At 53.1% G+C, this 13,846-nt stretch overlaps 3 protein-coding genes across 3 annotated transcripts; all 3 read right to left on the bottom strand.

The window, feature by feature from the left end:
* Positions 1 to 795: 795 nt before the first annotated feature.
* QC762_119050 (uncharacterized protein) lies at positions 796 to 2,019 on the bottom strand (the record flags this gene model as incomplete). The annotated part of the gene is made up of 1 exon (XM_062886340.1): positions 796 to 2,019. One exon carries the CDS (start codon positions 2,017 to 2,019, stop codon positions 796 to 798), a length of 1,224 nt encoding a protein of 407 aa, XP_062749415.1.
* A 1,237-nt stretch (positions 2,020 to 3,256) lies between these two features.
* On the bottom strand, positions 3,257 to 6,840 carry QC762_119040 (uncharacterized protein). Its single transcript, XM_062886339.1, has 2 exons — positions 4,995 to 6,840; positions 3,257 to 4,939 (listed from the first exon to the last, which is right to left on the bottom strand). Exons 1-2 carry the CDS (start codon positions 6,337 to 6,339, stop codon positions 3,690 to 3,692), a joined length of 2,595 nt encoding a protein of 864 aa, XP_062749414.1. The 5' UTR covers positions 6,340 to 6,840; the 3' UTR covers positions 3,257 to 3,689.
* Positions 6,841 to 10,426: 3,586 nt separating this feature from the next.
* Positions 10,427 to 13,545, bottom strand: RSR1 (Ras-related protein rsr1). Its single transcript, XM_062886338.1, has 7 exons — positions 12,831 to 13,545; positions 12,158 to 12,798; positions 11,661 to 11,734; positions 11,391 to 11,470; positions 11,314 to 11,336; positions 10,937 to 11,223; positions 10,427 to 10,876 (listed from the first exon to the last, which is right to left on the bottom strand). The coding sequence occupies exons 2-7, from the start codon at positions 12,184 to 12,186 to the stop codon at positions 10,713 to 10,715; spliced, it is 657 nt and encodes a 218-aa protein (XP_062749413.1). The 5' UTR covers positions 12,187 to 12,798; positions 12,831 to 13,545; the 3' UTR covers positions 10,427 to 10,712.
* Between the last annotated feature and the right edge of the window lie 301 nt (positions 13,546 to 13,846).

Raw genomic sequence — 13,846 nt, 5'->3', positions numbered from 1 at the left:
CCGCAGGCGGGCGGGCGCGCGCGCAGAGAAACAAGAGGCGAACTGCGACCTGTTTGGCGGCCACCTCTTGGATGTGTCCACATTCGAGTTACACAGTATGATTGATACGGTGAGAGATTGCTGGACATGAGGGGTGACTTTCTAGACCAGGCACAGCTAATCTTCTCTGACACTTCTCAGAACAGTCAGTCCTAGGCTAAAGAGACTGAACATTGACTTACACCCTCCCAATGTCTCCACACAGTCCGGCATCTCACCGGCCTCAAAACCACCCACCCATCCAAAATAGCTGCATACTGCAAGGCAGATCTCGGGAGATCTCCCACGGAAAACCCCATCCTGCAACCCATCTTTCATTTTCGTTGCATCACAAAGACACATTAGCTCAAACCTTGACAACCTCTTCTTCTCTCCCCCGCCCCGTCACACATGCACACATCAAGGGACAAACTCAGTGACGTCAAATCTTGACAGATTGTTGTTCATATTTCATCTCCGAGTAGGTGTATAAAACTAAAAAGGAATGTGGGTATTTTTGATGATCAAGAGAAAAAAAAGACCAAACAATAGGAAAATGTAAAAGAAAACACGAAAACTCCTGGAATCTGGAAAAAAAACAACCCTCGTTTTGACAATGATGATGAAAAAAAATCAAAAGGAGTGTCAGCCGTGTGTGTTTTTGTCCAGCTCAGTCAGGGTCCCCTAAAAACGCCCGCAATCCAAAAGCCTCCCGCCCCCCCTGTGGCAGCTTTCCAATCTTCTCCTTCGAGCACCTTTATCTCATACACCACTAGTTTAAACCTCCCCGGCGGGCTTGGCGGCGGTGTTGGTCTCCGCATCCTGGTAAGCAGGAGGGGCATCCTGCTCCTCCTCAGTCAAAAGCCCAGACTTCTCCTCGGCAACAACGGCCTCCTTGTGGGAAGCCTTGTGGAGAGAGTGACGTCTGGAGTGTCTACGGGAAGTGTGGGTAGGCTTGCGGAAGAAGCGCCACAAGCCAACAATAACGGTACCAACCGCCATACCGATCAAGCTAACGGCGACACCAGCGACGAGACCGATGAGGACCGGAAGCAAGATGTGCGAGGTGATGTTCTTGAACAGCTTGCCCCAGCTGTGCTCGCGCATACCCATGCGACCAGGGCGAGGCTCGCTGTGGCCGTGGTGGCCGCCGTGATGGTGCTCGCCTCCGTGGTGGAAGGCAGGTCTCATGCCCATGCCCTCCTTGTTACCACCATGGCAACCAGGAAGTCTCATCTTGCGGAGCTGCTCCATCTTCTCGTGCGCGGCAGCCATGAGCTGGCAGATCCGAGTGGTGCACTCGGCGGGCTTGTCCTCATCGGAAACCTCGACAATAGTCTGGGTGGTGGTCTTCTCGACGGTGGTCATGAGGAGTTTACCCTCCTGGTCCTTCACAAGATTGACCCTGACCTTGGGAATGTTCTCGACAAACGTGTACCCGACTTCAATAACCTGCAGTTCAACCTCAATAAGCTCAAATTTGCCATCAGTATCCTTCTGAATCGGGGAGACATGAAGCCCAAAGCCAAGTCGCTGAGCCTGCGGTTTCGGTCGTCGATGGTGCTTGCCCCTGCGATGCCCATCTTCTTCTCCACCATGGTGATCATGTCTTGTTTCCGCCTCTGCACCGTCATCCAACACCTGGGGCGCCATCAAATTGCTAGAGAATGGGTCGGCAAAGGGGTACAGTTCAAAGTCGTTCACCAACAAACGATCGCCACCTTCAGGGCGGTGCTCGATGGCAAACAGAAGCTCGAGGTGGTTTGGTCGTCCAGTCTTGACCTGAATGTCTTGTCCAAATCGCCCCTTGATGTTGAGCGGGCATCCAGGGCATTCAAGATCGATGGGCTGGACCTCTGCGATTTTGGGCTCGGCGAACTCGACTTCCTGGGCGATCTTGAGGTCGGATTCGCTGATCTCGGGAGGGATGAGAAATGCGTTAGCAGCCGGGGCAGCCAAAAGGCCGGCAGCCGCTGCAAGTGAGAGTGACTTCATGAGCATGATTGCCGACGGAACAGTGTATTGTTGGTGTTGTTGTGTTTAGGGGCCGCGTGTCGATTGTAAAGTCAAGCTAGTGAGGGTTATCGCTAATCGTCCAGCGGCGGGAAGTCGACAGGCACTTGTCGCGGTGGTTGTGTGGAGAGATCTCAGGTTGGAGGAAGAAACAGCAAAAAGGGAAAGCGCGGATAAAAACGATGGTGATTTGTCGGTTAGTTAGTTGGTTAGGTATCGATGGGAGGATGCGAGCCAGTCGACTTTGTGTTATGGTGAAATGTGTTTGTGTTGTTGGAGGGAGGTGAGGTGGTGGGCATGAGGGTGTGTTGCGTAGTGGCCACTGGCCTGCTGGCGACCCTGGCTGTTAATAATGGAATGCTATCGTTAGAGACCCGGGCCTGCCGGAGCCAAACATTGTGTGTCTGGGTGGCGTCAGCCAAATGATGGCCCCTCCCAGGCCAAGAAGGGAAAGAGAGCGGAGGTGCTCGGCGCCAATAGACGTAATAATTAGGGGCCTCAGGCATGGCTTGATTTTCTCCACACATTTCCTGTTTCGATCTTTTCGAACGTGCGTCTTTGTTCATTGCTGCTCTGGAAGCTTGTCGATTGTTTGAGCAGTTTCATCGTCTGCGTCACATGATAACCCACTCCTCTCGCCACTTTTCTTCCCATCTCATCTGCTTCTGGGTATTCTTCCAAGACCCCGAAACACTCCGCACCTAATGTGAACCACCGACCGACAGACCGACCGGACCTTCCGCAACCAGCCCCCCCCCCCCCAGGGCCAGCCCGGTTACGCCATCAATACACCATAAATACCAATCCTTCCTGTACGCAGTAAATAACAACAGGCAGGACGGAAGCAGGTCCGTCTTAGCGGCCATGTATATCACCAACCTCTTGTACTCATAATCACTCTTCTGAATTCCTTCTCGTCCTCAGCTTCGGTCTCCTTGACAGCCTCATCCGCAAGCTCCAGAACCATCCTCCTCACCCCGCTCCAACGAAGAAGGAGGCGACACCCCAGAAACCATCTTCTCCGCACGGATCCATCTCCTCCCCACTCTCAACCTCATCTTCGGGGTCTGTTTGAATCGCGACTGCCCGTCAACAATCCCGATTTTCCGTGATACTGAGTTTCCTCAAGCAGAACCAATCCCAACTGTACACGACAGTATTCTGTAGAAAAGGCCACATACTGTAAATGGCAACTTGATAACAAAAGAGCAAAAGGGAGAGGTGGCAATGTAAACGACAATCAAGCAATTCTGTATAAATCAACATTAATTCAAGGCGTAAATATCCCCAACGGTCTGGTATCAAACATATCTGCAGATTTCTTCTCTTGCTCCCCAAAACTTCTCGCAACTCCAACTCCATATCTCCAAGACGCCCCCCGCCACCTAGATAAAGAACGGCAGGATTATGAAAAAAAAGCTCGCTGTGAAAAGCTTTCTCTCCAAGGTTGGTTGGTATTGTACAACAGCTTTTCGGTCTTCTCGCCTCTCCCCAAACTCCCTGATACTCCTCTCGATCAAGTAACCACGCTCCTCACATAAAGGTCCTAGCCTTGATTCCCTGCCACCTCCCCCTTTGAACTTGAACACCCAAATAGTAAAAAAAGATCGCTCCCGGCATTATAGTATAGAAACCCAAATATTCCCCACCCCGCACCCTTATCCATCCTCATGCGTCCCCCCTACCACCCCTTTCCCAAGATCAACCCTCCAATCCACCAGATCCACACTCCACCCCCCTCCAACAGTCACGTTCCTCGCCTCCTCCACGCTCACGACCGGGCTAGTCCTGCTAAACAAATTCTGCAACGCAACCTGCACCCCCTCCGCCCCCCTCAAGCTCTCCTCCTGCAACACAAACAGCACCACCACCCTCGCAAAATCCAGCACATCCTCCGTGACCTTGAACCCCGGCGTCGGCGTCGGCGTAGGCACCGTTGTCTGCCCTGAACTCAGCGGGATCGTCGTGGTAACCGTCCGGGTGACAGTTGGTGTGACTGTCAGTGTTGGTCTTATTGACGTTTCCGTCCCCGTTGATAACACCGTAGATCCCCCCTGCCGGACGGTACCGGTGGGAATCCCCAAGGGATTCTGAGCATCAATCGTGATGGTGGTGAACTGCCCTGCGAAAATTGTAATCGTAGTCCAAAACACCCCATCGATCACCACCGCGTTGACGTTGACATCATTAACCTGCGCCAGAGCAGCCGCACTGCTTTGGCGGACGGCACTGCCGTCAAAGGTCACCAGGGCGTTGGTCGCCGTGCAGGACATGTTGGCCGAGTTAAGCTTGGCGATGACCTGCTCCCCATCTAACGGAATGGAAAAATTACTCTGGGCTTGCTGGATAAGTCGTGGGATGGCGTCCCCTACGGTAACATTGGACATGTTCTCCGGGCTGGAGAGAGTAAAGGTGGTGCAGCCTGGTGATGGGGCGGTGGTGCAGTCGAAGCCGGTGAAGCCGCCGGTGCAGATGCAGGAGCAAATCCCGTCGTTGACGACGTTGGTGCCCCCGTTGGCGCATGTCAACTGCTCTTGACATTGTTGTATCGAGGCTTGGGCGTCGTTGCCGTTGTTTTGCCTGCGGATGACGAAGAACTCGATCGGGATAATGATAGCGGCGGCCATGATGACCAGAATGACAATCATTACCACGATAAACCCCCAAAGAGGGAGCCCACAGCACCGGCGGTTCTGCTTCTTGTCCGGATTGTCAGGGTCGCTGTCAGGGCCGTTGGCTTCCCGAGATGTGTTGTTGGAGCGTGTGTTCATCGGCAATGGCCATGACTGAACATGGTCTCGTATGCTGTTGCGGATACTGCGACGGCTGCTGCTTGCTCCTGGTTGGGCGGGTGGTGGGAAGGCTGCGAGCATGTCCGAGAGCCCGGATTGATGCTTCTCATTGCGAACTTCATGGCGTGTTAGCTTCTGTTCTTTATATATCGAGCCAAGATGTGCCCTCACCTCCATATCCCTCCGAACCCGAATAGTCCAGGTCATCGAACCGACTCGCCGGTCTCTTGCCCTTTTCCAAACTCGCAGCTAGTTTCGTCGCCCGTCTGATCAATTCTGGCAAACTCGTCAAGCTCCCCCTCGCCTCGGCCTTGCGTACAGCATCCATATCCAACCGTGGCGGTCTTCGAATGGCCGACAGCCGGCTGTATTGTCTAGGTTCTAGACTTTCTTGTGGAGATGGTGTTTTTTCTTCTCGCTGTGCCGGTGTGGTCGACGGATCATCCGCACTTGCCGAGGACAAGGCATTGATCACAGAATCCCGAGTGACTGCCGCGCCGATAGGCAACCTCGCTGAAGCTGGAATCGTGCTGGAAGAACTCGAATAGTCCACGTAACCTGTACCCTCGTCAAATGGCCCGCCTTGCAGTGGCCTTGGCTCCGGCCTCCTGTTTTGATCTTCCTGTTGCGGGCCAGGAGCCACTACGGTTCCCACGAGAGTTGGCTTCGCTCGTTTTCCGACACTAGCGTTTCGTACCAACCGACTCTCCTCCTCATCACCAAAAGGACCGGCCTCCTCCAGGATAGTGTCGTCGTAAAAGGCTTCCGGGTACTGAGGACTGGGTCCGGGTGATGGTGTGTCCCAGCCATCAGGTATCGCAGCGCTCGAGGCAAAAGATGTATGTGATCGAGAGCGAGGGCTCTCTTCGGGAATAGGTGAAACATATGATACATTGGAGTAGAAAGACGAAACACCACGTCGCGCAGAGGGCGGCGGTCCGAGGTTGACGCTTCGTCTCGGTGGTCCTGGTGGAATCTGGGCAGGGATGGGAAAGTCAGGTATTGACACTATTGAAGATTGTGTTGATGCTCGGGACACCGAGGACGGCGTTTCTGGCACGGGTAGCAACTCCTGGCCCGAGGGTTCTCTTCCAGGTCGCGGGCGATACTGGAATACCGGCGTGGGATCCTGCACCTTGGAGCCGTCCAATATCGAGGGCACTCGGCTCGGACGCGGAGGTCGTTGCGGCGGCTGCGACTTGCCCGGCGGTGGTCGATACGGTTCACCGCTGGAACTCGAGGGAGCTATAATAGGACCGCCTGCCAGGGGCCATTGTGGAACCTGTGTCGGGCGGGAGATCGCCACGCCGATATTCCCATCCTTCGTCTGTAGTCCTGGTGGTGCTTGTGGTCTCGATGGTCTTGTGATTTGCGGTTCCTCATCAGCTGGCCCTCGCCTTGACCTTGGTGGCGACCTTTCCTGCCTCGGTAACCCAGCAGCGGCACGCTCCCTCGCCCTTGCAATTGACCCAGCTGGTGGTGATCGGTCCATACCTCTCCCATCTTTAGTACTCATTTAGCTCAGAGCCCTCTTGCACCTCGGCTCATCCAGTCCGGCTGTTCGTTCCCTTCGAGTCCTCCTTTCCCTGGCTTTTTCGAATCCTTCCGGTCCTTCTTTCGACTCCACGAGCATAGGCTGTTGCTGATTTGGTTTCGACAAGAAACGGTTTGCCAATGTTTGCTGGAGGGCGGGGTGGCACGAGTTGCCGCTGATGGTAAATAGTAAACCGTGTCTGTCTCAACCTTCGGACCTCATAAACACCTGGTATCGCAAACGTCGGGTGCCCCCAGTCCCAAATCCCAGAGTCGTGGAACCGGACGCGTGTGTAGCCGCGACAAACGAGCGTAATCTATGCCAGCGTAGGAGAATGGAAAAAAAGGATTGGACCGAACCCAGCGTGCGCCGTCACACGAACCAGGCCCAACAAACAGGAAAACGAGAGAATTAATCTTCAACAAACCAGTGGCCTTCGACCTCGCGAAGCCAAATAAAACGACGTGACAGCCTATACGCCAGGTAATCAGAGGTTAGCCGTGATGGCCTGGCGGGCAGAACGGGACAGACAGAAGGAAAGAAAAAAAAACGAGGGTGTTCGGGGGCGGGTAGTGTAACAACAGATCGATAGTATTCAACCCATTTGCCAGATTTGCCTGTTCAGGTTGGCCCAAGCAAAGTTGTGCGTGTGTGTGAGGTTACTACCTACCGCGAAGCCAAGCCAAGCCAAGCCAGCGACGAACCCCTGGGGGGAACTGTGACGGGATGAGGTATCACGTACCTTTGTGTTTCGACGTCCCCACGAACACACCCCTGTCACCTCACACTGCGCGGTATTGGGCGACCCGGTTGTATACCGTACGCTGTGTCTATCCTTCCCACCCGGCGAATCAGGTGCAATGTCGTACAAGTCGCACGTTGTGCTGTAGTGCGAGGAACCGATGAAAAGACAAGCAACGGCGAGGACGCCAACAACTTGGAGTGTTCTTTTTTTTCCTTCTCAGGGAATTCGGGAGACTGCACCAAAGAGGCGTGGGACGTCGGTACTGGGCAGACTCGGTAATGGGAGGGGATCAGGATGAAATTGTGCACGTACGACCGAGACGGGGGTTGCCGTTTCAGATGTGCGGGAGAGCAAGAGAGCTCTTCGCGGCGGCACCCAGCTCCAGCAAGCAGAAGTGGTGTCTGAGAGATGAAGATCAAGAGAAAATCAAGCGTTGGCTGCAGTCCCTCGCAGAACCAGGCGATGACTAACGTAGTGCAGAGACGGTGTCGTGCAAGGCGTGCAGCGAGCAGCAGTGATGGTCAGCTAGTGATCAGTGAATCCGGTGATCTGAGAGATCCGCTGGAGCTCTTCTGGATATTCTGCCGAGAAGTTTGCGAGTCCAGAGCAGTGGTTCCAGATCACCGGCGGGAACCAACAGGAGCGTGAACGTGGCAAGCAAGCGGCGACAAGAGTGCGAATAGTTGCGAAAGGAGGGTTCGAAGGAGCGGCAATGCCGTCGGAGCCACGCGGGCGGCGAACGAGTGACGGGATATGCAAAAGAATGACAAGAGTTTGGATGAACACGACAGCAGCGGCAACAACAACAACAACAACGATGACAGAAACGAAACTCGAGAAGGAAAACACGAAAACACGCTCCCCAGTGGACTGTGATCGGGATCAAGGGGCATCATGGCTCCGAGGGGACGGACACGGGGGCAGGAGCACGCAAGACACAGGGGGCAGGCACACGCCGAGGGTCTGGGCTTTGACGTTGCCCGCAGCCCTGCAGGCTTCGGGGTGGCATTGTCCGTGTCCAGGGTTACATAGAAGTCTGTTTTACCTGGACAATACGAAGCTGCCATATACGACGGTGACGACGGAAATAGGACGATGGAAGAGACTTTGGGCTACGGTAGACCATCTAGTGGGCAAGAATGCTGATGGAAAAGAAAAGGTTGAGAATACCAGCCTATAGAATGCTCAGTAAAGCAAGTGTCCCATCCTCTGCGGCGCAAACGCTTATGCATGACATTCGCACTGCAGATCAGTGCCGTAGAGGCACACCCAATATCGAACAATAGAAGGCGATTTCGACTACAGCTCAAGTGCAGCACCAGGATGGATATTGGTAACAGTTCATGAAGCATCAATATCTCAACTTTCATGGTGAGAATTGCAGGGGTGCTTCTCTCCACTCCAGAGTATATAGATAAGAAGGTGGAGTCAGGCTCAATCTTAAACACTAGCGCCATCACCCACATGACTGTTCTGGTCCAAGCGGTCGATCGAGTTGCTGTGGCCGTGGCCATAAACCCCCCACTTTATTATGAACAAGAACAAAAGGCAACGGATATTACCCAACAGCGACATGTTCAGATGCCGTTGCCCACTTTGGTGTCAACCCCGACGGATGACGGGCTCTGCCGTGGCCTGATTTTCGGCCGCAAGACTCCCCCGATTCTCAACGGGCCGGATCCGAGACCGCCGGCGTGGCGCTGTCACAAACTCAATGCTTGACTCTATATAACTCGGTTTCGCAAACCCGGCAGCATCGGCACCAACAGTCGCCCAAGCAGGCTTTGAGGTTTTCTTTGCGCAAGCAGATTATATCTGTCCGTACCTACAGTCACATCCACCATCAGACGACGGAGAATTCGGACCAACACACGGCCTCCGATTTGCTGATCGGATTCTGCCCGGGCTTTACGTCGCACATTTTCTCAAAGTCTGTTGGATCCATTGCTGATTGGTGGCAGTATTCAAGGTCTTGCAAAGACAAAGAGCAAATCGCATCTCGAGCTTAAACTTGCATTGTGCCATGTTGCCGCCCTTTCCTGTGCTTCGAGAGCGATCAACCACAACCCACACCCCATACCATTGGTATTCCTCTTTTTCGTACCATGACGACTGCCCGTCCTGTCAAACATCTCGAGGTGTTTCCGTTCCTTGTGACGAACCAACCAGTCAGGTTTCCTCGCACAACCATCCGCCTCTCATCCGCGTTTCAAGTGACGTCGCGACGCATGGCCCAAGACAGAGGTTCATGCCGTCACACAGTCTGACTGATATTCCCCCTTTTCCATTTTGCGAGACTTCAAAGAAACCACACTTGGGCAACCGTGCCCTCTGAAACATGTTGCGCTGTTGCGGGAGAGTGCATTGAGGTCATATCAACTGCAGAGTTGCTCACATTCAGGTTTGCAGTTGATGGGAAATATGTTGGAACCCATCCAACAGCAGATACTCGTGAGACCTCTTGTCTTTTGGATGTTGGCGATATGTGGTTACACAGTACCAAGAATGCAAACCCCTATTTCTTCCCTTGCACCGAGATAGCCCCTTTTACTACCGTGTTTATTTTGGTTACCCGAGACATCATAACGACATCTACCATCTAACTGGGGAGAAAACAAGCCTCATACACCAGCCATCTATCTTATCTCGCTCACCTTACGATTGAAGCTGATTTTAGCATCCCGATATCAACATGCAGCCACCAGCCAGCACACCCTCTTCCCTCCGCCGTTTATCTCTTCTTTGCGCCTCTTTACACTAGGTATGTGTTTTCTGCAGGTTTTTTCCATGTACCTCTTCTCCGCCCATCCTCAAGAAAGCCACTTCCAATCAACCCTCCATAATAGCCACTCAAACGTCCCAACATCTCAATATTTCATCCTCAGTCCACCACCCCCAATGCTCCTTCACATGATCTGAATACATAGCTGTGCCACCTCACTACCGCCCCCGAGAAGCGAGCACGGGGTGCGCGCCGTACCGCGCCGCTTACTTCTACACGCAGTAAGCGCGGGAGTTGGCAGATACCTAGCTAGGGTACTGACCTGCAAAAGAATTGGATGCGCAGTGTCTGATCAGATGCGTCTGACCTGTCGAATTTTGCGAGATGGCCTGCACCACCCCTATTCTGGCTACAGTTCTCAGACGGGAAGTTCCGCGGCTGAGAAAAGAGCTCTGGTGCTGTTCTGCAATGTGATATATGTAGGTGTAGGTGATTGTGATATTTGGGAGTCCGATGCGTTGGCCGACATCGGCTGGTTGTTGATCAAGTTATGGGCTGGTGGTGTTATAGCTAGGAATGGAGTTGTTGGCCAAACCAAGATGGTTTAGTCAAAGGTGGTTGTTTGGCTATTCAGGGGAAAGAAGTAGACACCAACAACGAGAAAGAAAATCCCCCAGCATATAAAACTGTGCAAAGATTCCAGAAAACCCAAACGACTCGCGCCTCCCCATCTGGCCCCAAGAGTGTCGTTCATGATAAACACACAAGTATAATTAAGATAAATATCCCGCCCACCCAACTACCTCGCCAATCCCAATCATAGCATAGCTTCATTCCACATGTTTCAAAACCCTCGTAGTCCCTTCCCCAATCCATGACCCCCACCTCTCAAAGAATTACACACTTCTCCTTCCTCCTCCTCCTCCTCCTCCTCTTCTTCGCCGCCTCATCACTCATCTTCTGCCCCAATTCATCCCTCGCCTGCTCCTCCAGCATGTCTTCCCTCCTGCACAGCTGCCGACAAAGATCGATAAACACCTCGTCCACATTCGCTACATCTTCTCATCAGCCACCAACCCACATCACACACAACCAATAACAAGAAAACTTACTCCTCGTCCTGGCACTGCTCTCATAATACGGCGCGTTCCAACTCCTCGAAACCCCAAACGCCCTCGCCCTGTCCACCGCCCTCTGATCTTCCAAATCGGCCTTGTTGCCCACCATCACAATCGGGACCGTGTCGTCGTCTTTGATGCGGAGAATCTCTTCTCTCAAGGTCGCGAGCTCATCAAACGAGCTGCGGGAGGCGATGCTAAAGACTAGAAGAAACCCTTGCCCCGATTTGAGAAACAGGTCGCGCATAGCGACGAATTGGTCTGTTCCTGCAGTGTCGAGGCTGGGGAGGAGGGGAAGAAGATGGGGTTAGTATAGTGTAACAAAACGCGTCTAGACGTGTGAAGAGCCAGCGTTGTGTGGGTGTGCTTACATCTCGAGTACTACTTGCCGTCCCTTGAAACCATGCGTCAGTAAAATGCATTGTGAGAGGAATGGCAAGAGACTCACATCAACAGTCACCTGCGTCCTGTATGAATCCTCGATTGTCGGATCATAGCTCTCAATCCATTCATTGTGGACAAATTGGGCTGTTCTCGTCAGTCAATCCTCGCTCCGGGATAAATAGGTGAAAGGGGGCATATTCAGGGTTATGTGTGACCACCAAAAGAACCCAGGGTTATACAAGCAAAAAAGGGGCATACACACCAGTCAAGCAACTCTTCCCGACACCACCTTAGAGAAGCCAAAAAAAACAACGTCAGCAAAAAAAAGTCGTACTACCACTCAGACAATCCGCAACCACCACCCATCTGGGCATTGTCACTCTTTCGCTCCTCCACCAAAGAAGAGAGCTCTTGTGAATTTCTGCGCAAGCGTGGGATATGTGGGGGAGAAGAGGAGGAAGGCAAACCAACCTGCGCCTAAAACTACCACATGGTATTCCCGACTAAACAATCAGGGTGGACACCACCCGACGTGTTAGCAAATGTGTTGTTCCCCAACCTTCCCAAATAAAATTTAAAGAAAAAAAAAGAGAAAAAAACCAAGAAACAACGCCAAAATCGCGAGAGCGTGTTTTGTCGGGATTTGGGCAGCTGATGAAAAACAAAGGGGGAAAGAGCGGGTAGATTTCTCTGATTCAGGAGGCGTTCTCGACATATATGAGAAGACGTATGAAAATTCATCTCATTGATCTGGTAGATGGAGTATACCAAACAAATGGTGGATGACATAGAAAGTAAAATGACGTAAACTGGAATGAATGTATGACTTACACGGGCTGATAGGTAAACCTCGACGGCATTGTGTATGTTGTGAAAGATTCGACACTGAGTGATGTCCCCCAGCAGTCGTGGTTGATGTGTTGAGAGGAAAGAAAGGAAACAGACGCTGGCTAGGTGAGTAGGGATCTCGCGCGTTTCCTTTGAAGGCTGCCTTATTTGTTTTCGAAATGCCAGGTTGAGATATGATGTAGCAAGTCAAACCTGAAGCTCGCAGCTCCGACTCCTCACGGGACGCCAAACAGGCGGAATCGACACAGACTGGAGCCCCAAGTGCGGCTGCATGCAGCGAGAATCGACTGGACCCGCGGGCTGGTCTGAAATAAGATGGCAAAAGAAATGAACGAGAATGAAGGGAGATGAAGGGAAATGATGCGATTTCTCTCTCCCTGCGGTCACCGGGTATTTTGCTGTCAGTTTGTTTCTCCTTCGCAAGATCCCTAGGGAAAAAAAGACTCGAGGACGAGCACGCGGCTTGTAATCAGGGGTGCTTTGGTGCCGGGTCCTTCTTGGGGGAGGGGGGGGGTGCTTGGCCGACGATTTTGGGGGCTGCGAGGCCGGGGGTTTAGGGGCACAAGCGCGCGGAGCTGCGGGAGAGACGTCCAGTCGGAGCTCTAGCGGGCCGTGAGATGGAGCCCTTCTTTCAACCGATGGCCAACCACCTCACCTTTCAGCAACGCACCCAAAGCACCAAAGCACTCCGTGCAGACCCAGGACCGAGCGTTGGGAATATGTTCTCGCCTATAGCAGGGAGGTGATCAACCTGACCAGCCAACGGCAACGTCAGTGATGAGTGGTCCGTAGGGCGATCTTGTTGCTTTGGATCCGCTGGCTCGGGGGGGTATCAATCGGCGGGATCAAGGCCCAGCTGTAGTGTGTGGTGTCACCGGTTGTCTGCAGTTGTCTGCAGGGACGACTCCCTGTGTTCAGGGATTCTTGTACCTCGCTCAACCCCGGGTTCTCTGACGCTGATGCTGACGCAAGGGTGGGCGGCGAGCGGCACCAACAACTCTCACTTCTTAGAGCGAATCCGGAGTTGCTGTGTCGATGACGCCACGCAAGAGACGGGACCGGGAGGGCACCTCGGTTGGTATAAACGTCACAGCGAGCACGAAGGAGAACGACTGGGAAGGAGCAACGGGTGTGTGGAGGTTAGACAGGAGAGGGTGCCGATGTGGCAGGATATTGGGACAGGTACAAAAAAGCTACCCTGAGCTTTTAGTTTAGACTGATGGATATTGGATGGATCTACTAGCGGACCACCAGGACGGTTCCGAGGGCGGGTTAGTGTACTTCATACGCAGTGTTAAGATAGGACGGTGGCCATCTGAAAAAAAGTCGGGATGACAGGACCGCAGCAGATCAGTCAGGCAGGCCACGGCTCGGTCCTGACAGTGTCTCGGAGATCTTTGGATCGCCCTTTTTTTTTTTTTTTTGCCAGAATTTTTCATAGCACTTGCATGCCCCAGCGTTGGAATGGGCTCTGGTGAATGGATGATAGATGCGGGCGAGGCTAGCGAACGGGCCAATTGGCACCAAAAAGGGACCATCAGAGCTGCATGATGCTGCTTCCCCGGCCAAAGACGGGGGCTCTGTGAGCAAAAATGCAAGGGGTCCACCAATTCCATCACCGACCTGGATTTAAACCCCCACCGCCCACCAGCATCCACCAACAATACCTCG

This window comes from Podospora pseudocomata (genome assembly GCF_035222375.1).
Source record: "Podospora pseudocomata strain CBS 415.72m chromosome 1 map unlocalized CBS415.72m_1, whole genome shotgun sequence".
NCBI lineage: Eukaryota > Fungi > Ascomycota > Sordariomycetes > Sordariales > Podosporaceae > Podospora > Podospora pseudocomata.
The sequence above is the reverse complement of the archived record's forward strand: the minus strand, read 5'-3'. Positions and strand labels throughout refer to the sequence as shown.

Coding starts and splice junctions, on each gene's coding strand:
- QC762_119040 (XM_062886339.1), bottom strand. CDS start 6,339: ATGAGTACTAAAGATGGGAGAGGTATGGACCGATCACCACCAGCTGGG. Junction 4,940..4,994: donor GGGTTCGGAGGGATATGGAG/GTGAGGGCACAT, acceptor CACGCCATGAAG/TTCGCAATGAGAAGCATCAA.
- RSR1 (XM_062886338.1), bottom strand. CDS start 12,186: ATGCCGTCGAGGTTTACCTATCAGCCCGT. Junction 11,471..11,660: donor TGCGGATTGTCTGAGTGGTA/GTACGACTTTTT, acceptor TGACGAGAACAG/CCCAATTTGTCCACAATGAA. Junction 10,877..10,936: donor GAGCAGTGCCAGGACGAGGA/GTAAGTTTTCTT, acceptor GAGAAGATGTAG/CGAATGTGGACGAGGTGTTT.